The 24,434-nt window shown below is 38.6% G+C and overlaps 2 protein-coding genes across 2 annotated transcripts; one reads left to right on the top strand and one right to left on the bottom strand.

Annotated features, from left to right (window-relative positions):
• Positions 1–12,044: 12,044 nt before the first annotated feature.
• Positions 12,045–16,354, bottom strand: tmem81 (transmembrane protein 81). The gene is made up of 7 exons (XM_046055448.1): positions 16,305–16,354; positions 15,105–15,229; positions 14,398–14,642; positions 14,134–14,279; positions 13,214–13,329; positions 12,456–12,649; positions 12,045–12,244 (listed from the first exon to the last, which is right to left on the bottom strand). Exons 1-7 carry the CDS (start codon positions 16,352–16,354, stop codon positions 12,143–12,145), a joined length of 978 nt encoding a protein of 325 aa, XP_045911404.1. The 3' UTR covers positions 12,045–12,142.
• Positions 16,355–17,643: 1,289 nt separating this feature from the next.
• On the top strand, positions 17,644–22,782 carry LOC123975424 (ras-related protein Rab-7L1-like). Its single transcript, XM_046056891.1, has 5 exons — positions 17,644–17,761; positions 19,057–19,128; positions 19,222–19,403; positions 21,089–21,210; positions 22,556–22,782. The coding sequence occupies exons 1-5, from the start codon at positions 17,644–17,646 to the stop codon at positions 22,674–22,676; spliced, it is 615 nt and encodes a 204-aa protein (XP_045912847.1). The 3' UTR covers positions 22,677–22,782.
• The last annotated feature ends 1,652 nt before the right edge of the window (positions 22,783–24,434 follow it).

Raw genomic sequence — 24,434 nt, 5'->3', positions numbered from 1 at the left:
TCAAGCAAATACTATTTACTTAGCTGGTTGATTCGTCTGTTTGCATAACATTGTGTACAAACCGCACACACATATTGAGGGTACCTGCTTTAACACTCAGTCGCATCCAATATTTCAGTTTCTGCCCCAGTGGTCAACAGACAAACATGGGACTTGAAACGTGGTGGGTTGAAGTAATACTCCACTCAAAATCTTTTTAGCATCACTCCCCTCTGTATTCTCAGAACACTGGCTCCAACAAGCAGTTACTTTCAGTATCGATGAATCTGTTGAATGTTGTTCTTTTTTTCAAAATGTAAAGATACTTAAAATACCCAAATACCCAGAAGCTTACCCATCAAGTATTTTTCTTTGGTAAATTACTTTTTTCTCATTTAATCGATTATCAATACTGCTGGACTGGTCCAAAACTGTATCTGCCAACCTCAGCTGTGCACCTTCTACAAGACGTAGTGCTATTTAATTTGGCGTGGTGTAGTGGGGGGTGGGCGCTTGCAAATTAGACAGGAACAGACTCACTAAACTGATTAAAAAGGCGAGGTGCATCATCACGCAAGACTGGGTTGAGCAGGTGGTGGAGGGGGAAGATGCTGAGAACAATGACATGTACCCACTTCATGCCTTAGAGGTGTTTAGAGCGCTTTCAGTGGCAGGTTGATCCCACCAAAATGTAAGACTTAACGTCATCGTAAGTCTTTCCTGCCTGCAGCAATCATGTTTATTTTTTTGTCTTATTTTATTGTTGTATTCTCAGATCTTTTGAAATGGGTGTGAAATTGGCCCTTGTGGTACAATAATTCTTGAAGCGTTGGGTTTAATATTCTTTTTGTTATCTATTTTTTTTTTGTTTTTAGTATTATTATCATAGGGTTTAGTTTATTTTAGCTTACATTTTTTGGGTTTTACTAACTTTGTCAAATAGATAGATCGCTGTTGCCTGTATGCTGGAACTTGTTTCTGCTACCATGACAAATCTAATTTCCTTTAAAGGATTAATAAAGTATCTATCTAGCAGGAAATTCTCAACCCGCTCCTGGCATAATCCATGTCCACACAGACCATCAGTGTTCTTTGTATGTTTCTTTTTTTCCACCAAAATATGTCTAAATGCATTGCTTCTTTCGTGATGTTACCATTCTTGAAACTCAGAAACTCATTAGAAAATATTTATTGATATTTTGTGCAATTATTTTACTTTTGGTTTGGTAACCCTTCTCCTCCAGCCCACGGTTTAATTTCACTGCTACTATTGGGTAAGTGCTATTGCAGCATCAAGGCACACACCACTTGTTTTAAAGACAGCTTGTCAATAATAAATAACAAAAAGACTTCTGCAAGGCTCAGTAGCCAAATACCCACTGTGTTTTCTGTTAATTATCCACAAAAAACTTTTCTGTGTGTGTGTGCTTATTTATACTTTATAAAGATGAGAGTATATGACTATATACTGTGTATATACTGTGTACAGATCCACTGGAGAGCAGCAGGGGCACAAGTTTTTTATTGTATGGAAATGTACTAGTGAAATTTTAATGCATATGACAAAAATCCTTGAATCCTTTAAAAGGTAAAAAGAAGAAAGTACCTAGCCTATTATGAGAATACACTGCATAATGACCAAAGATGTATTTAAAGAGCTCCGTACACTGCGGTTAGTCAGCACTTGATGCCATTTTTCCCCAATGGCCATCTGTGGTGCTACAACAAAATAGCCAAAAAGGAGCAACCTATAGACCGCCATTATAAAAGAGGTGTCTGTAAAACCTCAGACTGCAGTCAAGGTCAGTAACACTTTTATCAGGAATTTTACAACCATACAACTTTTTAAAACTTCCCAAGAACCTAGAACATGGCTCATAACACCAATTTGAGGACAGTGACTTAGTGTCTGTGTTGACATAACAGTGACCTTATTAATAAACTTGTGAAGCTAGCCCAGCACAATTAACACAGGTCATGAACTGCTTACACGGTGAAAATAAATGATTAGCAAGCTAATTATGTAGCAGATTCCACTCACTAGCCAGCTAACTTGTATTTTGCATAAAGAATTGACTTTTTGACAAGTTCCACTTTGGCACAAATAATCTTGGCCTTTGGGAGATGCAGCCACCTCTTTTTCCAAAACGGTCAGCTGCTCTGGTGATTACTAATTGCGGCCTGGTGTAAAAGTATTTAATCAGAAAATATTGGTAATGGCCCCACCAGTGATGTTGATGAGTCCATGGAGTGCACTGTGGGATGGCTCTGGAAAGTCTGAGGAATCCAGATGAAGTAAAACTGTCCTTAAACAGCTTCTACATTTTTGCTTTGTATAAATGTCCAGTCTACACGATTTGTCAAAGGTGGCCTATTTCACACTGACAGTATAACTTACATCACCCTCCTGACTCTTGACACATCAGTGACTTTAGGAGTCAGACAGATCATTAGGAGTCTCTGATCTCACAGTTAGTCACACAGCCCACATGATAAGAGCAAGCAACCAAGCTGACAAGCAGCTGCTTTCTTTGTCAACTGGTGGTCTCTCAGCATTCGAAATTAATGAGGGGTTTGTCCAAGAACTGTGCTGTTGTTGTTGAGTTATGAATATCAGACATTTGTAATATCATTGCAGGGACAGATCACCAGTATCTCACTAGAAAAATGTGATGTATTCTCTTACAAAGCAAAAATGAGCAAGAACTGTTGAATACAGATTGTTTTGCCAACATTGTGAGTCATGTGTAAGATGTTATATTTTGAAATCCCTAGTATGTTTTTTTCTGAATCCCAGAGACACAAACCTGCCAGGCATTTCCTGTCATTTAAGATGAGAAGCTTTGTCTGTGAACCGAAAACAAGTTGACCTGAGCTGACAGACTTGAATGAAGAGCAATCTCACAACACAGCAGCAGTGTGATGTGATAAATGCATCTTAAGATCTCCTTTTTCATGCATTACAAAACTATTTGTCACATTTCGTGTGATCAACCTAGTGCAACTCTATGAATGCCTGAATATCTCGTCTGATGCTGATTCATCCCTCCACCTTTGAGAGTGGCCTTTTGGAGCAAGGACATCAACACTTTTGTTTTCCCGTGTGAAAAAACGTACAAACTTATTCTTTTCAAGCATAACCCTTAATAACCTTAATTTTAATCCTGAGCAGCAAACCCAAATATATGGAGCCAGAAGGTATATGGCAAACTCATTTTTGACAATCTTTACTCACAAATAATACCCTTGAAAATTACCCTCATACTATACTGTGTCCAGAAATGACTGTTCATTTAGTTCATTACCTCAAATTAATGTATGTGGCAGTTTGAAATGAAGTTACAAGGTTTTTGTGGCTAATCAGAAAGAGAAAATCATCCAAAGTGTGTGTGTACTAGTGCAGAGATGCCCTCAAACCACTGAATTAATTCCATCAACTCAATACTGTTATGTTACTGAAACAGTTATAACTCAAACTGGAAGTTGTTGTAGACAGTTTAGGAAGAGAGCTACTAGCAGCACACTAACGTGTGTTTTAGTGGATGGGTGACTCCCTCATCCACACAGATTACCCCAATACCTGCCAGCTCCTTGCAAATACTGGTTTATGTTCATGCAATCTGCTCTGGATTGCAACGTACATCCTCTGTGGGTTTTCTGTTCTGGTGAGCAAATTTGGACATCACAGTGACATTAACAAAAATTGTGCACTCACTCACACTAGAAAGCAGAAGTGTTTTGCAGAAAGGTCAATGCTACTTTGGCAATGGAGATGAGAGAAAAGAGGACAGCAGCAAAACAAACAATGGGTGTGCTGCAGCAGAAAAGGTTAAGAGCCCATAAACAAGGATGTGATGTAACTAATTTTCCTTTCCTTATTTTTCTTAATCAAAAGTGACATTTTCAGATATTTTGGGTGCTTGTTCTTATAGAATATGTGTAATATGTCTTTGAGAATTTGAATGTACTGTGTTTTAATGTAATATTGTTTTAAAGATATTGTTTACCTTTTTGACTACACCACATTTTGAAAGTCGCCTGTGGACAGTTTTGTCAATTTGTCATCGTTTCAAAACCTATTCCACAGATTGAACTCTGTGGGTATCCAGGGTTCTCAGAAGATACGCACAAACCACTGTTAAACAAAGCGTATTGCGTTTTGAAGTACATTGGTGAATAATGTTGGGTGGTGATGGCCCACTGGTTAACACACATGCCTTTGGGGTGAGCGACCTGGGTTCGATTCCCACTGTGACACATTCACCAGTGTCTCCCTGAGCAAGACACTTAACTAATTGCTCCAGAGGCGTTAACACACATAGCAATTGTAAGTTGCTTTGGATAAAAGCGTCAGCTAAATGAGTAAATGTAACTTCTACATGATTATTAACTCTGGATCTGGACATAGTTTTCTACCTTTGTAGATGGCAAATAGAAGGATAAAGGTTAGGTGATGGGAGAAAGGAGACACAAGGGGGGTGTTATTTTATGCCAAAGCAGCAGGCTCAAAACTGTGCAATTACAATGTTAGAGATGTGAAGTAAGCATCATTTTCATGCTCACCCCAAGACCTTCAGATGAGAGATTAAGATTTAATGATGTGAGCACCTTGTCCTGTTCCCTGTAATTTAGTGTCCTCGTCCATTAGTGCTTGTTATCTTGTCATACCTGTGGCAATCACAAAAAATGTCTGCCACATACACAGAAAAAACTGCAGCCTTTACGACCCTATGAAATTCCATGGGGGGGTTGAATGAAGCTCCCCTTAAACTCTTCAGAACGGCAGACTAAATTCTCCTTTCTGTGATTGTAAAGATGTCAATTTGAAGACATGCCAGAAAAGACAAGAGCTTCTCCTCCCTGAGAAGATGCAGGTGCGGTGAGGTTAATGAAGTCACAGGGGCGTCGGTTAGTTAACCTGGTAGATAATGTGCGCCATAAACATGTTATCCCCTCTCTCTCCCACTTTTCCTGTCTCTCTTCTGCAGTACTAACTTTCTGAAAAGAAGCTTGCTCTGTGTTCTAACACCTTCTGAAGAGACTGATGTTTGAATAAATTCAGTTTAATTTCCATATGATTTGATGGGGTGATAGTGTTTCTCCTACATGCTACATCATTGTATGTTCTGTATTTACCAAATGCAAATTGCGTAGCCTTGCACTGAACAGCCAGAATGTCAGAAACAGTGCAACAATCATTTGACTGAGGTCCTCAGAGGACAGAAAGAGAGATCAAAAAATCCCTTTTTGCAAAACGTTCTATGCCCCAGGCTTGAATAAATGATCATTTAAGCAGCTGAACCTGGTGAAAGCCATTTTTCCAATCCACTCTTTTCTTGCAGGTTCATAACTTGGGAACCATTTAACGGCCATAAATGAGATTCATATAATTAAAATCAGCAGGACTTGGTCTTTCGAAACACGCTGGCGGCTTTATTGTGCGGCATCGATTTAAAACTTTTCAGTGTTGTGTTCAAGCTACAGTCCCTGCTCTTGATATTAGGTTATAATATCTGTATTTATTTGCACTAGAGGGAAAATTAGATTTTTGCTTTTAATAGTCTTGACCAGTATTACCCAGTCAGGCTGCAAATACACACCATGATACAGCTACAAGAAAACTCTAGCTTCGAAATCCTCTATTGTCATATTCCCGTCTGTGTTTTAAAAATGTCTCTACTTGAAAGCCATTTTGCAAGTAAGTTCTAATATTTATTAGATGTACCATCATATAGACCATAAAATTTACAGACGTGATTATGAGCTTTCTCTCCATGGCAACTGTTTTTCATTTTCAGCAAAGCAACAACACAGTCAGTATGTATGAAGAGTGCAGCATACCATTTATTCAGGAAGAGAGGAAGAAAATGAGGCAGCTGGTTCTGGAAAGGTCCCGTCGTGCTTTATCCAGCCTGTGAACTTCAGTTGAAAGGGTGAGTGAAAGACAGAGACAGGGCGTGATGTAAGTGTGAGTTAATGATACAGTAGAATCTGTGTGAAAGAGTTAGGAAGAGAGTCCAAATCAGCTCAGTAACAGTGACTGACAGTGATATCAAAATTGAGTGAGAAGGACTGAGTGTGAATTACTGCAGAGGGAACAGTGACTGAGACAGCGAGAAACTCGAGACAGAACAGCTGTGTGTCATCGTCAGTGTGTGTGGGTGTGTGTTCAAAGATAAAATGAAGTAAAATTTAGTCCCCGTTTCATCATTTTCTGTCCATTTATATTCTGCTGCTTATCCAGGTCTGGTGTTCTGTCGATTTATGCTACCTATCAACATGTGCTACTTAGCGGCTCTGCACATGCGCATGACCCACAAGCGTGGTATGTTTCCACACCCATAAATCTGTGCAACCTTGCTGTTGGGCATACTGCCGAGAAAGTGGCTGATCATGAGCAATATTCAAAAAGAAACAAATCAGAATATGCTACCCCTGATATCTTAAATAAATATGGCATAATATAGTATTTCAGCATGCCCCCCATCTCTTTACAATTCACCTGGAGTGAGTAGTGGTGCAGTATAAAAGGATTCTGTAGTGAGAGCATTATCTGATAGAATCAGAATACGCTACCCCTGAAATGATGTTATAATATAATCAAAAACAGAAGATGTCATAATACTGTGAGAGTTATGCCTTTATGGGATTGGGAAAAATAACGTAGCATTATTCAATGGGGCAGTGAGACTCAATAGACTCTGCTATCGATTTGCGTAGCATTTTTTGACAAAGCAGCATATATCGTCAGAACACCGGGTCAAGGGGGCGTTTTCAAAATGCCACTAGGAGTCTTAAAAGGTGTCCTAAATCCTGGAAGAGTTAAATAAATGGAACCAAGTGAGAAGTTTAGAAGAAAAATGTCTCTTTGCCGGAACAGCTAACAACTCATAGACATCTCAATGTGATAAGGGGCCCACTACTGTTTTGTAAGAGGTGATAAGCCCAAATGGTTGTGTATCATGGGTTTAATTTTTAACAATGTCTTGTATTATATAACTTGCTTAGTGTGTAAAGGTCACTCTCTGCCGCTCAGGTTGTAGCATGTTGATACAGCAAGATATTTCCTGTTTCCTTCTCCTTGGAGTATTTTTAATTTTGAGAGCTCCTTTAACGCTTTGAAATCTGAGATTACAGTTGAACTTGTTCGAGTAAATGTTCCTCATGTAATTGAATGTTTTACATTGTAGTAGGAAGTGCATCTCTGTCTCAGTCTCAGCTGTTGAACAATGCCGACATTTTCTGTTTTCTTTTGGTTGCCGTGGTTTTTTTGTGTCTTCCTTTTTAGTTTTGTGGTCACTGAGCCTGTACTTGATTAGACTCTGTCTCTGTTTTATATCTCTGACAGTGGAGAGAGAGAAAGATCTGCCAATTCATAACCTCTTCTTAAGGCCACATGCCAACAACTAATCTACTCTGGCTTTTAGTTTCTTCTTTCCAATGTTTGTTAGGCCCATTTTAGGGGGCTGAAGCTACCCTAACATGGTCCTAAGCCCCCCCAAATAATAGTTAGAAAAATATTATTAATAAATGTATAAATAATATTAATTATTATATTTATATATTTTTTACAGTGCAGACATGTACTCAACAAAGAGAAGCAACAACATTGATAAGTACTATAGAATAATACGAACAGAATTTGTATTTATTGGCTTAAAATAATCGTTCAGGTTGTTTCCTCTGCTTCCCTAGTACCAGGAGGGAGGCTGCACTTTACCGCTGCTCCGCCAAGCTGTCGAGCAATTTTACTACACACACAGCAACACACAAACATGGTGAAGGAAGATTGATTCAGCGTAATGAGTGATACAGAGTGAAACTGTGAGTTGTCGTTAGTGACTGTAACTTGGTGAGCTTTAACTATGTTTACATGAGGTAAAGGAGAGGAGATATTTTGTTTGGCTTTGGAAAACACTAGTGTCGGTAGTGTGAACCATTAATATTACCAATCCCTAGTAGCCTATTTTAAAACAATATGTCCCCATAGAATGTGGTTTTCAGTGAAAATTAAATGTCAAATGTTAATGCTGTTGCACCGGTATATCTTTCCATTCATTGACCAGATGCATATTGAAGATATTTTAGGAGAGAGAGAAACAGCAGATTGGCAGGGCAGCTGATTCTGAGGTTAGCTGGTCTGCAGGTCAGTGGTGGTCTACAGGTGTAAGGAAATGTGGGCTGTTTCGTTTTCTTCTAGAAATCGGCATTTGTTGGCAGGTCTAGGCACCAAGGCATAGCCTAAACTAAATCATTTCAAGATATTTATTATATTTGCTATATTCTGACCCACATAACCTTCTTGCATTGATTGGCTGTAATAAAATTAAATACATATGTAGATGTTGCCTAAATGGTTAGGCCATACATGAGCATATACCCACAGATTCATACAAAATATATTAAAATCAATTATACATACATGAATCAATACATATTGTAATGATTAATCTAAATCTTTTATTCCTTCCACCATCAGACAGTAGCCACTTTAAATAGGATCCTTATCAACAGCTTGCATGCAACCAAACTACAGAGCAAAATCACACTCTGATTGAACCAATATACAGTGCTGTAACAATAATTAAGCTGATGATACACGGGGCAACTTTTTGAGCAATGTTGCTGGGCAATCTTGCTAGTGGCAAGTCTGACTATGTTTTCAACTGATAGCGGCGGTGCGGGGCGGGTGGCGGAGTGGTAGGGGAAGGGGATTACGGTAATAATCTTTACTCATTACCATTGACGGCAACGTTGCCCTGCTCGATTGCTCTAAAAGTTGCTCTGTGTATCATCAGCTTTAGTGTAGCCTAATTAATTAGCATTCTTTGGACCTGCAACTTATCTAATAGCCTAGATAGAGGAATTAATATGGGATTGCTTTATCACACATTTACATGAGCTGGCGGACAGCATTTAAGTCACAGCCTATAGAAGAACTCAGTCTGGCCTTAGTGAATTCCCCCCATCTAGTGTGTCTAAAAGCTAACATCAAAGTAACTTTTGTTCAACTTTTTACTTGTACATCTTGGCTTCTTCACTGGTTGTTCAAATAAGTGTTGTTCTAATACAGTAACAAAAGATGTGAGTGCAAAGATTTTGCAAGCGCAAGTTACACATACTCTTTCATTCTTAGTGACGTCACTGGAAATAGGTTGCTTTGTTGTTGTGAGACTGGCTAGAGTGTGTCAGAGAGGGGGCAGTCAGTCTCAGCACCAGCAGACTCTTTCCTGGGCTCGGTTCTTGGGTTGGGAGGGCTTTGGAATGGAGGGTTTAAAAACATTAAGGGATTAAAACATGTGACTGCTCTGTATTGAATGTTAATTATGAGTGGGTATCTGCCTAATTCTGCTCTACATGCATTTGTTGGTTTTGGTGTAAAATGTATCTGCAGAATTCTGCATGTTAAGATTTTGTTTGTACCAAGGGGTATCGCTATGACCGAGTGTACCCCATACTTCACTACCATACAACGCAATAGGCTGAATGACACTATCAAATATTTTAAGCAAGATTTTAGTTGTAAATTCTAACATTTTCTCTTTAATTGCATTTAGAGCTCTTGGCGCTTTTTCTTGTGTTTTCACTGCCATGTTGAAACTCCCTGATGCTGTTATGGTTATACCAAGGCCCCTTATAACACAGTGTAGAAGGCTGTAATAGAATCAAATCTATTGTTCTTTTATTTAGAATACTACGAAATAATTTACCTATACAACTACTGACACAGATGTCACGGTAGTTCCTAAGGTCTGATTTGTTTCCACGGTTATGAATTGGGAAAATTAGCCATTTGCACCACATTTCAGGAAAAACATGCTGTCACTGTCTCTGGGGTGCTGGATTTGAGCATTTTCTTTTTAATGTTGTCTGGACCACAAGCTTTCTTGGCCAGAGAGATTTTGTTTGTGTGACCAATTCTTCCCAAGTAATTGGGAAATGAAGGGGCTTTTGGTTGTTTTTAATTGTTTCTTCTAATACTTGGAGATTTTCATTTACAATACGTTGGTCACTGAATTCATTTGATTTATTGTCATGTCTTTGTATAGATTTGCAAAATATGCTCTCAGTCACAATTGTGGATGGGTAAAGCTGAAGACAACTGAGAACAACAAGAATGTTTGCTGATCTTATCTCTCCAGGGTTTAACGTGGTCTCTATAAACATTTAACATCTGAGCTCTTTTTTGGAGGGGCTTTAGATATCACCCATATATTGATTCAATAGCAACATTAGTGTAGAGTATAATGTGTCCTATGATGCTACAGTGGGGCTGTAATTAAATTGTTTGTGCAGTGAGCGCTGGCAAAACAGTTAACATCTGTCAAATTGATGTTGTAAATAAGCACATGGGGGGAAATGACGTTCTTCTGGGTTTAGCGGCAAGATCCACGAGGAAATGAATGAATTACAGTAATCATAATTGCATTTGTGTTATTTCCCTAGACTCTCTCATTTGGCTCTGCTCCTCCCAGAATAACAAACAAATAAACAGGCTCATCAGACAGAAGGACATCCACCTCAAGCTGTCATTTTCTCCTTTTTCTGAGTTCAATTCAATCTAGCTTTATTGGCATGAATGTAAAACAACAATATTGCCAAAGCTACAAATAAATTACAAAAGAACAATTCATTTTATACAGTGATCACCATAAAAATAAAGTAAATAAAACAGTAAATTTGTGTGTGTGTGTGTGTGTGTGTGTGTGTGTGTGTGTGTGTGTGTGGATTTTAATAGACAAAAAAACAGTATCAAATGTGAAATTAAAAAACAAAAAAAAAATAAAAACATAATGGAACAATTGCTACAGACAATGAAAATAAAAAAAGAGTTTGTAACCACTCTGATGATGTCAGCATCTGTTAATATTTGACTGACAGATTTCAGAATCAGATTTTTTTTTTTTTAAGTATGAACAAATGTAAAGGACCTGCATTCAAAATTTGATTTAAATAAACACAGATACACACTATCAGCAAAATGTGCATAAGCAATATCAGCAAAAATAGCCAAGTTATTAAGCAGAGCCGAGTCATACTGTATTATTACTGATGCATGAGGGAGTTAAATAATTTATTCACGGTTGGGTGGTTTTATCAGTTAATCATCTACAGGACTGTGGTCTAGGTTTCAGCAATGTGTCCCTCAGAAAGGTGCCATAAGTTCTGCAGGTTTTTATGGATTGGTGCGGTTTTGCATGCACATGTTTAAAGAGCACACGTTTTCATTTTTAACTTACGTTAGTACTTGTGTTTTGATATTATTTGCTCTACTGGTACGGATCTTAGAATATCAAAGCTGCCTCTACATGTTCATCCACCCAACAGTTTTGTTTTGTAACTGTAACAGTTTTGTTTGTTGTGTAGGCTAATGAGCATAAACTCTTCATCTTCCTTTTGAGAGAGCGCTTTTCTCTTTCTCTCTCTTAATCAGGTTGATTTCAATGTGGCAGCTGAGTCCCATCATGCAGTGTGGTCGTGATAGAGGAAATGACAACAAATATGTTCGGACTCAACCCAGCTATGAACCAACACTGTCATCTCCTGGCACTGAGTTAGATAACACCTCATGGACTGATTGACTATAAACTCCTGTTAAAAGCTCTTTTTTTTTATGTTTTACTCTGTTTCTCCTGGAGATTTTTCATGTATCACCACCTTTTAAGTTCATATGGCAAATGTATTAATGAACATAACATAATAACCATCAGCAACATCATCATTCATTTGGATAAATCCAAGTCCAATTTCATTCTCATTTAGCTCTGTTTTGGTCCCTACTATATCCTGAAGGAAAGATCTGTCCCTTTAGCTGTGAATTGCTCATTTTCTGCAGCAGATAAACAATGAGCTGCGGCTTGTTATAAAGCTCTGTAAAGATGAGGGGAGCCACAGATTCAGGTGATAATTCTCTGTTGGTTCATCACTGCTCTTAGAAACACCTTTCACACTGTCAAATTGTTTTTGCATTGCCATTTGACACATTGTTATCATAAAATATATCGATTATAGCCGCTTCAAGAAAATTCTTTCTAAGGCAAAGAAAACAAAGTCATGAGAAACTCTTTCAGTTGAAAACTGAGAACAACATATATTTGTTGATGGTTCTGACTTCCTTTCATCTCTAACAAGTACAAATTGTCTGTGTGGTGAGCAAACAGCCTCATTTGTCAAGATGCCTCAGCTCTCTCCTCTTCACTGTCCAGCAGAGGCCCAGCATCACCAGTCCAAACCCGAAGACCGCGAGGCTCAAACTGATCAACATCTGCGTGTTCAGACAGAACAAATGCACTGCTGATGAGTAGGATCATTCTTTCGGCATTACCAAAATCAACATTCGGTGAATTTAATTTTATGTAGTGATTTTTGTTTTTAATCTGGTGGCTACATAAGAGGGTTTTTTTTCATTAAAGTTTCATTAAATATTAGTGCATCAGTACATTCCCAAACCCATCACTTCCTAAACCAAACCATACTCTGTAAAGAAGATTCATCCTGTGGTCTTGCTGGTCAGATACAGTCTGGCTCTGTTGGTTTTCAGTAGCGTCCCACTGGGCCAGAGAGCTTTCGTAGTCCAGATTGAGAATCCCAATGGGTAAAACCCGGATCCCCCAGTAAACACTCTTCACCCTGCGGAAGGTGGCATCCTGCACAACACAGCGGTAAGTACCTAAAAGTGAAAGCTGATTAATTGGCACATTATTCAAATTATGGGTTTACATGACTGACAAGCAGTCAAGTGTGTGTGTGTGTGTGTGTGTGAGACCATGCATGTGTGTCAATTGTGCGGGTATGTCTCTGTTAGATTTAATCAAATTTCAATACTTCTTCCAAAGATATCATAATGAAATATTAAATTACATTTTGAAGAGGAATAATAAGATATAAGACTCATTTATTTTAACAGTTTAACAGGTCACCTAAAAATGAAATGTTGTCATTGTTATAGTTAGCTACTAGTTTAAAACACATTTTATGGTAAAGCTAATTTATTTAAACAACATTTTCTTTTAAATGTGTCTTTACTTACTTGAGAATGAGGAACTGTAGAGTCTGACATACACATAAGTTCCTCCAACCTTATCTTTTTTGGATGTTCAGTTGCCAAATACAACTTTCTCACAAAAATTCTCACAAAACCCACTGGCCAACCTCCCCTTAAGAGCTCAGGTTTTGAACTTAAACCATGTGTACAATTCAGACTGTGTTTGAGTACCTGCAAAGGTGTGTTTACCTGCGTCCTCCTCCCTGACGGGGTCCAGAACCACTCGGTCCAGCAGAGGAGCATCCCAGCGAGTAAAGAGAGAGTCATCAGAGCTGATTATTCCTCGAGCGTAACGCCAGGACACTCTGAGCCGAAAAAGAAAAAATTCCACTGAACACTGCCCTCAATAAAAAGTTGTTGCATTTACAGGATTACCAACTGGCCAAAGTGGGCTACTATCTCAGGGCCCTGGACCCCTGTGGGGCCTCAAAGGGTCACGGTTCACTGGCAATTACTTTGTGTTTATTTGATGAATTAATATACACCGAAATTTCCTAAAGACTAATTTCATACCAGGCTGAAAAGCAGTGTTTCACTGCCCGCTCCAGTTCCAGCCTGTTTCACCTCTGGCCACAGCCAGCATCATGGATAGGTGTGGTTGGGTTTGGTCACACCCACCAGTGATGTCCCAGAATCATAAAGTACACCTGTACATCACTACAGCAAGGTGAGACATTAAACCACTGGAGGTTAGCAAAAACAAGGTCCTATTTGTAGTGAGCTCCTGTTTCAGAATCTAGTTTTTATACCTTTATTAATAGTTCAGTGACTTTAATGCTTTAATAATGCATATTCTTGAATAAATTTACATTTAGTCAACTTATTACTAAACTATGGGAATATGAAAGCACTCGGTATTAGGGAGGCTAAATATGGGCCCACAGCAAAATTTTGCCTTGGGGCAAACCTGGTGGGTAAATCCAGCCCTGGGCTGAGGAAACTAGGCTAAACACACTTTAAAAAAAACACATATCATCACAAAACTTTCCATTGCATTCTGCAATTGGTATCTAACTTTACAAGATAAGACTCACATCGAGCCAACATTTACATTTTTCCCATTGTTTGCAATCAAAAGGACAAGAATCACTTCTCTCCTACATCCTTACCTCCAGGAGAACCTCCCCATCGCCTCCATGACTTCTTCCAGACAGTCGATCTCCACTCTCTGTCCTGAAGTCACAGTCATAGTCCTGAGTCCACACTGCAGCGACTCCCGACATGACACCTTATGGACACGACACTTCTTCGACACCTTCAATTAATCCATTTCACATGCAGATGATGGTGATAATTCTTAATAAAATCAGAGCTTACTTCCTTCTTACATTTCTCAACCATTTAGTGTGGTGTTTAAGATGTCTGTATGATACCTCTGCTCCATGTTTCCTTTTCACATCTTCTTCCATCGCTGTCTTGCCATCTTTCAGTAAACACAGGGTTTGAGTTTTCACACCGAGCCCACAGGTGGCGCTGCAGGGGGAGCTGTCAACAATGACCTCCACCGGCACTTCATCCGCATCCTCCAGGTCAACTGAGGTCAGAGGACAGAGGAGGAGGAGGAGGAGGAGGTGATGCCTGAGAGTCACATGTTGCATTTCGATGTTTGATGGTAAATCTGCAGGAAATAAAAAGGATGTTATTTTTCCTCTCAATGCACAAAGTTACGAATCGTAAAGAGTTAGAAACACAACGTTTATGGATTCTCAGTTGTCTGATTAGATTGTTTTGTATTCTATCCTTTCTCTGCAGTCAGGATTTTCAGGCAGTTTTGTTGATTTTGTTGAATCAAATTTGTATCTAGAAGCAACAGGTTGTGTCCGAAAATTTTTATCTTTAATGATTTTAACATATACTTTTAAAACAGCATCATGGTTGAAATCACAATTGCTCACCAGTATAAAGAATAATATACCTACATTTTAATTAAACTTACCATACAGGACATGTTTTAATAATTTTGCGGTTATTTGACACTTGATATTCAGAATTTCATGTTTTTGTGTGAAAATGAAGTTAACAGCTGTAAGAAAATGTCAATTCAATCTATAACTATGCTAACCTGCACAACATACAGTACCTTGTACGACACTTGCTGCTTTGGTGTTTAAAGGTCCAGATGAGCCCAAACTGCTGCATCTGCTGAGCCTGATTATCACATTTATTTTGAATTGAGTGTTGTGTCGTGACAACCAGAATTCCAGGCTTCAGGTTCCCTCCTTCGGTGGATCAATATATATTGTATATTAAGATCTGTTGTTCTTTGCTATACCTTGTCAAAATTAGGAAGAATAAAAACAGTATACAGTAAATAACCTGTCAATTTACAGAGAAAGTTTATTTCAATACTGTTAACATTTACGGTGCTGGAAGCTTTTGCTTTATCATTAATCTATTTGCTTTATATTTTTTTAATGCTTGTATCATGGCAATAGCTGGCGAAAATGTTTTGGTGAAGTTTAAGAATTGCAGGACATAAAATCTTTAATGTAGTCAGTAAAAGCTGAGAAACTGGACAGAACAAGTTGGATTTTGACAGGGCATTGTGTCATTTTGTGGATTCAACCTGTGCTTCTCCAGTAACAGGGACATCTGTTGTATCACTTCATTTTTCTTTTTTATCTCTGATGCTGTAAAGAGAAGCTGCATTAATTAATGTTATATAATTTCTTGTTGACCAGACCAGTTAAAACCAGCTTGTTGCGTGATGGTGTTTGTAACATGGCCACCAGATGTCAGACAAATACCAGAGAGAAATCAAAGAAACCCAGCACAACATACAGTACTGTACTGTGAATTGGTTGTAGTGTTTGGTTCATTGATTAGTAAAGTAAAGTAGAGTAAAAATCGTTAATGATACATGAGACAACAATGACAGCTATGTTTGATTACCTTTTAAAAAATAATAATGTTAAACCTGAACAAAATTTGAAAGCTAAATTTAATAGTATGAAAATCATTCACAAGGAAAATATATAAAAAAGTTGATGTCCTCGTTTAATAGTGTAGTGATTTTGTCTTTTTTAAATCTACAGCTTGTGTGGTCTCCCATCTGTGTTTGTCCCTGAGCCTGGTTGTGACAAAAGGGAAACATGTTTCTAAATGCTCACATGAATTTGTGAGTAATACTGATCACAACACTGCACTATTTATAAGTTGTGCATCAAGTGCAAATAATAACAATAAAATAATAATAAAATAAACACTAGTTTTGTAAATTCTGTATCAGGAAACTCAGAATAATTTTTGGATTTGTTGTGGGAAGCATCTAAATACACACTTAGCTTTGGTCCAGCCCAGCCGCAGATCTACCGAAGGCCCCACTTTCATAGCCCATGGCTCCCCCTACTGGACAAGTTCTTAACCTGCATCATTTCAGGCCCAAACAAAGATGATGGAGTTGGGTTTGTCAAGAAGATTTATTTATAAACCCTGAGTGGTACTGAGACTGGGAAAAGGACCAAGACACGAAAACACACAAACCGGAAAAACACAGAGAGAGAGAGAGAGTCACGAAAATGACTCATCAGTGGGAGACTGAAACATGTTCAGTTAAGTAGTCAGTTAGAGTGGCCTAGTTGGCAGAGCAGTAAAAGAACACCACATGTCTGTGTGCGTGTGAGAGAGAGAGAAACGTAGGAGGAGAAAGATGAGGCGGGATTGGACAGAAGAGGAGAGGAAGTGGAGGAAGGCAGAAGAGGATGAATAGGTGGTATGGAGGAAAGACAGGTGGAAAAAGAGGAAGGAAAAGAAGAAGAGGTGGTGCATAAGAATGTGAAGGGGAAGAGGAGGAGTTGCAGGTCAGCCCACTAGGAGTTACGTCTATACTGGACGATTCCACACCATTTATGTCCTGTGCCACTGTTAGTGCCTCTCATGGGAAAGTCAAATGTTGTATCAACGTGCGTCTGTTTTAAAAAAAAAAAAAAAGCATCAAAATCAGACCAGCAGTGTTTGAAATATTGACTGACACATGAAAAATAAAAAAAATATTCTAACTCCTGTGTGGAATGGGCAACAAGTCTAAGGCAGAGCTCTTAAAATGAGCACAAAGGACAGTGTGTGTGATGGATGAAAAGTTAGGGACATAAGCGAATCATGTAAAGTATTTTATATGTCAAACAATGAGGCACAAAAGAGGAGCTAATCTGCACAAATTCATCAACTGCTTGATGTTCCCTCTTGCATGTAGGCGTGGTTTTTGACGTTGACCTGTTTTTGGCTTTTGCCAACTTCCTTCAAGGAAGCAAAACTAGTCAATCCGAGTGTTGAGTTACACTGAGAAAACAACTCAGGAATCCGAACTGTTTTAGAGTTATGGTTCTGTAAACATGTTTTAGTTTAAGAATTGGTACGCTATAGAGGAATAGGGTTATCTTAATAATCATTTGGGATTTAGAAACAAGGAAGGAAGTTAAGAGTTAAAGACTGAAAGGTGGTTCAAATGTTTAGGGTTAACAAATGCAAACAAAGGCTCAGGTAAAGTCAAACCCAGGTGGGTTTTATTCAAGTATTTGTTCAGTTACAACAATACAGCTTTGCCTCATAAATCACATTTTCTGACATAATGTTTGCACTTTGAGTCTTTTCCACATTTTGTTGTCTGACAGAAGAGAGCCATGACGGAGCACTTGCTGAAAATACTGGTTGTTGGTGATGGAAATGTTGGGAAATCCTCCTTTGTGCATCGCTACGTCAACGGACAGTTCAACAAGATGTACAAGATGACAGTGGGAGGTATGGCTGCTTTACGTTATCAGCTGTCTGTGTTTTGGACTGTGTGTTTGTGCATGTGAATATTTTAGTACTGTTGAAAACAAATTTTTATGATTTCAGATCAGTGAAAGGCTTACAATTTGTCTGTATAAGCTGAGAAATCTCTTCAAACTATGGGGCCTCATAAAAGCCCTTCCAAAACAATCTTGTAAAATACTTCAAACATGTCTATGATTTTCATAGTTCCTGAAAAAACAATTTTCATCTGATAATGGCAAATTTAATCTCAGACTAGGCATGAATGTGTCGATTGTTTTCTCGGTTACTGCATTAGTTGTTTGGTGTATGAAATGATGAAAAATGCCGATCATTGTTCCCCAAACTCAAGATGACGTCCTCAAATGTCTTGCTTTATCCACAACCCACAGATATTTAGTTTTCTGTCACAGAGGAGAAAAGAAATCAGAAAATATTCACATTAAGAGACGCTGGAATCAGAGAATATTTACCTTTTTTTCTTTAAAAAATTACTCACACCGATTAATCAAATATCAAAATAGTTGGCAATTAATTTAACAGTTGATAACTAATTGATTTATCATTGCAGCTCTATCTTAGGTTTTTTTCAAAAGTCTACATTAAATCTTTGAAGAGATATAAAATATGATATAAAGTATGTTTTCTGCTTGCTCTCCTTTTCTTTCTGTTCATTGAAGCTTTATTGGCATAATGCGTTGATTGTGTTCCCAAAGCATATGCATCTACAAAGTAAATAATACATACAATTAATACATATAAAACAAGTGTTATACAGTAAATTGAATATTCATATTTCATTTTTAAATAAAAATAGTTTCTTATCAGGCAAGGCAACACTCTGTTAGTCCTTATCTCAATACTTTCCGACTTCCTCATCCTGTCTGTGGGACCCAAACATCAGCATGTTAGCATTAAGGCACAGCAGGGCTTTGCACCAAGTAAAGCCACACTGAGTTACTAGCATAGCTGTAAAGCTCTCAATCTTGTTGTTAAAAAAGGTTCTGCAATGTTCTTAAACAGCTGGACTTTAGCTTTTAGCAAATGCTACTCAAACAGGAGTTGGGAACTATTTCCACCCACAGCAGAACACTGTTGTAATGTTAAACTGTATAAGAGTGGAAGAAAATTCTTCTCTTAGAATGAAAGTCTGTAATTTGAGAGGATATGTTCATTCTCATTTTGAGGATTCTATTCTCTGAGGTTTCAATTCTCTCACTTCTTAGTTATTTCACTTCACTTCTCCATCTATTTCTCTCTAATTGTGATTTTCTTTCTAGTTGATTTTTCTGTGAAGCTGCTGCACTGGTCTGATAAAGAAAAGGTCAGACTGCAACTGTGGGACATTGCAGGTACAAAATATTTTTGGATGGATGGATGGATGGATGGATGGATGGATGGATGGATGGATGGATGATGTGGTGAACTTTGTGTCCTCCCTCCAGGCCAGGAGCGTTTCATATCCATGACCAGGATCTATTATAAAGGTGCATCAGGCTGTGTCGTGATGTTTGACGTCACCAGCTCGTCCAGCTTCCTTAGCTGTCGCCATTGGAAACAGGACCTGGACAACAAGGCCATGCTGCACAACGGAGACTCTGTCCCCTGCATCCTGCTGGCCAACAAGGTGATTCAGTGCATTTGCTGTAACTAATGAATAATTTATTGTGAAACCCCCCAGTATTAATAAATGAGCAATGTATTGTTGCCTGATAGATGAGCACGTCAGGCTTTCAGCTTCCCAGTATTTTGAGACATTTTCAGTGAATCAAATGAATAAATAACCAACTGAATGCTTACATTATTTCAACATTATAAACAAGAGGTGAAATTGGACTGGTTTTAAAGACAGAAGAATTCTTTTTCACTGTGTGTTTCTATGAACGCCTTTGAAATTCAAATGGATTCTGTTTCTTTCCGTTGCTATGGTACTATTTACACACCTTTGTGGTAATATTTCACCACTCTTAGTACAAAAAACACAACAGTTTTTTCACAACTATAAGTACATCTGACATTGACTCAGTACAACAAAAACATGTAGAAAGACATGATTCACATTGAAATACATCATGTTCATACAAAGTACATGCAGAATATTTGTTACGATTTTCTTTTCTATTGTTAAAATACCTTTTACTATCACTATGCTCATTTTTCCTAATTGATCATCACCTAAACATTTGCTTTATATACATGTTGTTTCATTTGCCTCATATATTCAGATTCAAAACTGTATGTAACCTCCGTGGGATTCAAACCTAAAACCTTAGTGCAAGTAGCTTAGTGCTCTACATAACAAACAGATCCACAAAGAACCACTGCAATGAGAATAGTATGTACAATACAATACAATAGAGTAAAATACAGTAAAAGTGTGTTTCTTATGTAAGTGATTGTAGAGGATGTCTTCCTCTGATCACAACTTGATTACATATAGGATAGATATCATGGCAATGATACATTATGTAAATGTTGGATAACGTAATCTATACTAAGAGTAGTGAACTTTTACCACATATTTGCGATAATAGTACCAAAGCGATCAAAAAAAAGCAGGGAAAGTATCAAATATAATTTAGAGTAAAAGGAGTAAAATATATTACAATTCTTAATGGACCAAAGTTAACCATTTTTTTGGAGTCTAAGGTAATTCTTACTATTTTGCTACAGGTTTTGGCCTGTGGTTACTAATGCACGGCATATTTTTGCCCAAATACAGCTATAAGTGTGTGTGTGTGTGTGTGTGTGTGTGTGTGTGTGTGTGTTTGTGTGTGTGTGGTGGGGGTGGGGGTGTAGTTCAACTTTTATCTAAAGTAGTAACAATGATATGTGTACATACTGTATTTGTACATATCTAGCTCTTACTAGTATGTATTGCTGCCCTTACAAGTAAATATTGTCAATTGTAGATATCTTACTTTATTGATGCTCGCATGTTGTTCCTCAAATGTAAGTCACTTTGGATAAAAGCGTCTGCCAAAAGAGCAAGAGTAAACGTAAATGTAAATATGCATACACTTGGTTTTCCATTAAACAGAGATTATAGTCCTATTTCTACTTGGGGCACAGACTGAAATTTCACATTGATCAAAATATTTTAAAACATTTTCTGCTCAAAATTGTAAGTTATTTTATTAGATTAGGATAGAGGTCAGACTACTACATATCAATCATATCACAGATAGACAACTCTGAATGGAACACGACTAGTACAAACCTAAACCTCAGAAAGACATGTAAGATCCCGAACCCCTCACTTAACACTAACAAAGCATCTGTCTGCCTCTCTGTCCGTCTGTCTCTCTGCAGTGCGACCTAGCTCAGCGGGTTGTGTCAGCAGACAGCATCGACAAGTTCAGTAAGGCCAACGGCTTCGTTGCGTGGATGGAGACGTCAGTCAAAGAGAACAAGAACATTGAAGAAGCTATGAGGTAACTGGAGAAGAGATTAAAAAACAGAAAAAGTGTGTGTGTCCAGATGATGCAGGATGTCTAAAGAAATTTTAAGGTACTAGACTGGAGTGCATATGGCCCTACAGTGGCTCAATACCACGGTTCACCAAATGAATGCAAATAGGCTTAGTGAGATTGAAGTGTTGGGAGGCCATAACATATTCTTAAGGTCACTACCAAAAGGCCATAACCCCAAAACATCTTAAATTGTGTTAAAATCACGATACTCCTAAGAGTAGCCATCAGAGTTGGACCAACTGCAGCTGCATGCTGATTGTGTTCCGGCACTGTGTGGCTTCCAGATTTTGTTGAGGTTTGGAGGTGTGAACTTGTGCCTATTTGGCCTGAGATCAGCATTTAGCAGCACTTGGTCCAGCAGCCATATGGGCTAGATTTAGGCTGCTGCTGGGTTTAGAAGTTTTGGCTACCTGGGTTACCATTAAACCAAATCAAATCGTATGTGACGATTTTATTATAGTTTTTTACACAGTACAATATGTAGTGAAATTATTTAGTGCCTAGCCGCAGAAACAGGAAGGACAGTTTAAACATTAATAAATGCAAAAAAGAAATATGGCAAGTGGATGGATTATGATAAATTATGTATGCTTATGTTTATAGCCTAGTTAGTTAGAGTGGTGAGTTTAGATATTAGCCCGACCGCAGTTGTTGTCTAATTTCTTTAATAAGAGGTGTAAACAACAAACTGTATTGATGTCATAGCTAACTGAAATCCTCATGTGTAGGTTCACCCTGCCCAAAAATGAGACACCGCTTTGCTAATGTGTTTGATGTGGTGTTTCTTGAATTGGCTTCTTGAATTGTCCCATTGAGAAATGAGTTGCACTTTTAGCTGACATTTCCCATATTTGTCAAATCTCACAGACGGGTGTACACTGAGAGATAAAAAGGATGTGGGGGTGGTAGCCTTTGCTGCCACACTTACAGGCAAGCAGTAAAATATACTATACAGTCTAAAGTGACGAATAAGATGGTGAAGTTTGGCAAAATATTATCAAAATAACTAGAAAATGAGGATTTGGCTTTATGGGGACATTTTAGTTAAATCTAGAGTGATTTTAAATAAGTGGGTCGGCAGCGTGGAAACAAGAAGACAACTGATGATGGACACATGCGGCTGTGCATCTTGTCAGTAAAGTATTCTAAGAGTGTAGACATTTGGGAAAGTTGTATCTCACCCCTACCACCACAGACAAAAGCCTGTAATTCAAGAGGCTGGATAAACAGATTCCTGAATGTAAAAGCTATTGAAGATTCGCAGAATTTGCATTTCACTAAAGTCATCAAATCTTTTGTGTTTCAGGAGGTTGGTGCAGGAGATTTTGACAGTTCAGTCCAATCTTGACCCACGTCAACCCGGACCCCAAGACAACGTTTCTCCTGAACTGGACTCAGAGTACAACAGCAGAAAAGGCTGCTGCTGAAACACTGGGTTACGCTGAGCAGATCCAAGGGCACAAGTGAAACAAAGGATCTCATACGTGTTTTTAAAACTACGTTCTGATTGGAAAATTCTTGGGTGGGTGAAAGCAACATCACCAGTTTTACTATCTCAAAACTAAATCAGCTAAATTTTTATTATAGCCCTTTAATTTAATCCCAGTTTTGTGAATGTTTACGTTGACTTTATGTGTGTATGAGTGGGGCAAAGAGTGTGATGGGAGCTCCACATGGTTAACGAAGTTATGATAACTTGTGTAAACTATAAGATTTCGGGGCCCAATGCAAATGTTAAAGGCCAATTTATACTTCTGCATCAAATCTACACTGTAGCCTGACGCGCACCTCCCCAAAAATGTAACTACATTTCGCAACGAGGCAGAGCAAAAGGACTGTCATTGGTCAGGTGGTAGCATTGCATTTTCTGCTACGCATTTCCAGCTTATTTTTCTTCTGCCTCAACCGGTTCAAAGGTCATACATTCTCTTGTTTCTGCATTTTAGTAATTTCACTAAAAGTAACTGCTGTTCAAGATCTATCAGTTCCAACCCCAACATGATCCGCTCAGTTTCAGTCACCATTGTTTGTAGTTGTTTGTCGTTTTGCCGGTGTAATTCAGACACCAACACACAAGTATACATGCTCACGATGAAACGAAGCCTACACTGCTCAACACAAAAGCACAAAAGTACTTAAGAAATTCTAGCCTAAATCAGACTTTCCATGACTAAATGTCATTTTGTTCAGTATTTTTCCTTTTAGATTTTCAATTGCGGAAGGATGTTCTGTGCAGTGAACTCCACTATGGCTGAAATTGAGTTTTGTATATAAATATATATTAGGGCTGACCCCAAACAGTCGAAGATTCGATGCTTCGATGGGCGGAGCCTGATTCAACCGTCAATCTCACAGTCGAATCTTCGCAGCAGGGGTTGTGAATGTAGGATCATACCATGGGGGAGGTCAATGTCTCATTTAACATAGAATTACTGTTTTTCTTTCAATAAGTTAATCTACAGCATATTATGATACAAATTTCAACATATAATGTAGCTGAGTTCTCACATCCATCCCTCCCAAACCCTGATTCTCAACCCCTACAATGGGCGGCACTCATTGTACAAATAAACTACCTTGTATACCTCACATATTGGCGTGGTGGTTGTGCAGTGGATAAGACACATGCCCCGCTGCGACACACCCGCCAATGTGTCCCTGAGGAAGTCATTTAACCCCTAGTTGCTCCAGAGGCGTGCAACCTCTGACATATTTAGCAATTGTAAGTCGCTCTGGATAAAAGCGTCAGCTAAATTACTTAATATAAATGGTTTTGGCTTTGTTAGGGGCGGCACGATGGTGCTGTGGTTGCCCCGGCCTTTCTGTCTGGAGTTTGCATGTTCTCCCCGTGTCTGCGTGGGTTCTCTCCGGGTGCTCCGGCTTCCTCCCACCATCCAAAGACATGCAGACTAGGTTAATTGGTGACCCTAAATTTACCTTAGGTGTGAATGTGATTGGTTGTTTGTCTATGTGTGGCCCTGCAATGGACTGGCGACCTGTCCAAGGTGTAGCCCGCCTTTCGCCTGATGTCAGCTGGGATTGGCTGCAGCCCCCCGCGACCCTGTAAGCAGGATAAGCGGTTTGACGATGGATGGATGGATGGGTCTTTTTGAGTGAACAGACAAATATAAGCCACCAAAGAAGAAGACATCTCACTCTCTGATCTCTGGAGAGTGTAGACAAAG

This window comes from Micropterus dolomieu, linkage group LG08 (genome assembly GCF_021292245.1).
Source record: "Micropterus dolomieu isolate WLL.071019.BEF.003 ecotype Adirondacks linkage group LG08, ASM2129224v1, whole genome shotgun sequence".
NCBI classification, from domain to species: Eukaryota; Metazoa; Chordata; class Actinopteri; order Centrarchiformes; family Centrarchidae; genus Micropterus; species Micropterus dolomieu.
This window is presented reverse-complemented; position numbering and strand designations above follow the sequence as displayed.

What these genes read in the sequence shown, in the direction of transcription:
- tmem81 (XM_046055448.1), bottom strand. Translation starts at nt 16,354, where the DNA reads ATGAAAGTGGGGCCTTCGGTAGATCTGCGGCTGGGCTGGACCAAAGCT. An exon ending in CTGGGCTGGACCAAAGCTAA is followed by an intron (nt 15,230 to 16,304) that starts GTGTGTATTTAG and finishes GGGAACCTGAAG; the next exon opens with CCTGGAATTCTGGTTGTCAC. An exon ending in ATGGGGAGGTTCTCCTGGAG is followed by an intron (nt 13,330 to 14,133) that starts GTAAGGATGTAG and finishes TTTTCGGCTCAG; the next exon opens with AGTGTCCTGGCGTTACGCTC.
- LOC123975424 (XM_046056891.1), top strand. Translation starts at nt 17,644, where the DNA reads ATGACGGAGCACTTGCTGAAAATACTGGTTGTTGGTGATGGAAATGTT. An exon ending in GCAACTGTGGGACATTGCAG is followed by an intron (nt 19,129 to 19,221) that starts GTACAAAATATT and finishes TCCTCCCTCCAG; the next exon opens with GCCAGGAGCGTTTCATATCC. An exon ending in GCATCCTGCTGGCCAACAAG is followed by an intron (nt 19,404 to 21,088) that starts GTGATTCAGTGC and finishes GTCTCTCTGCAG; the next exon opens with TGCGACCTAGCTCAGCGGGT.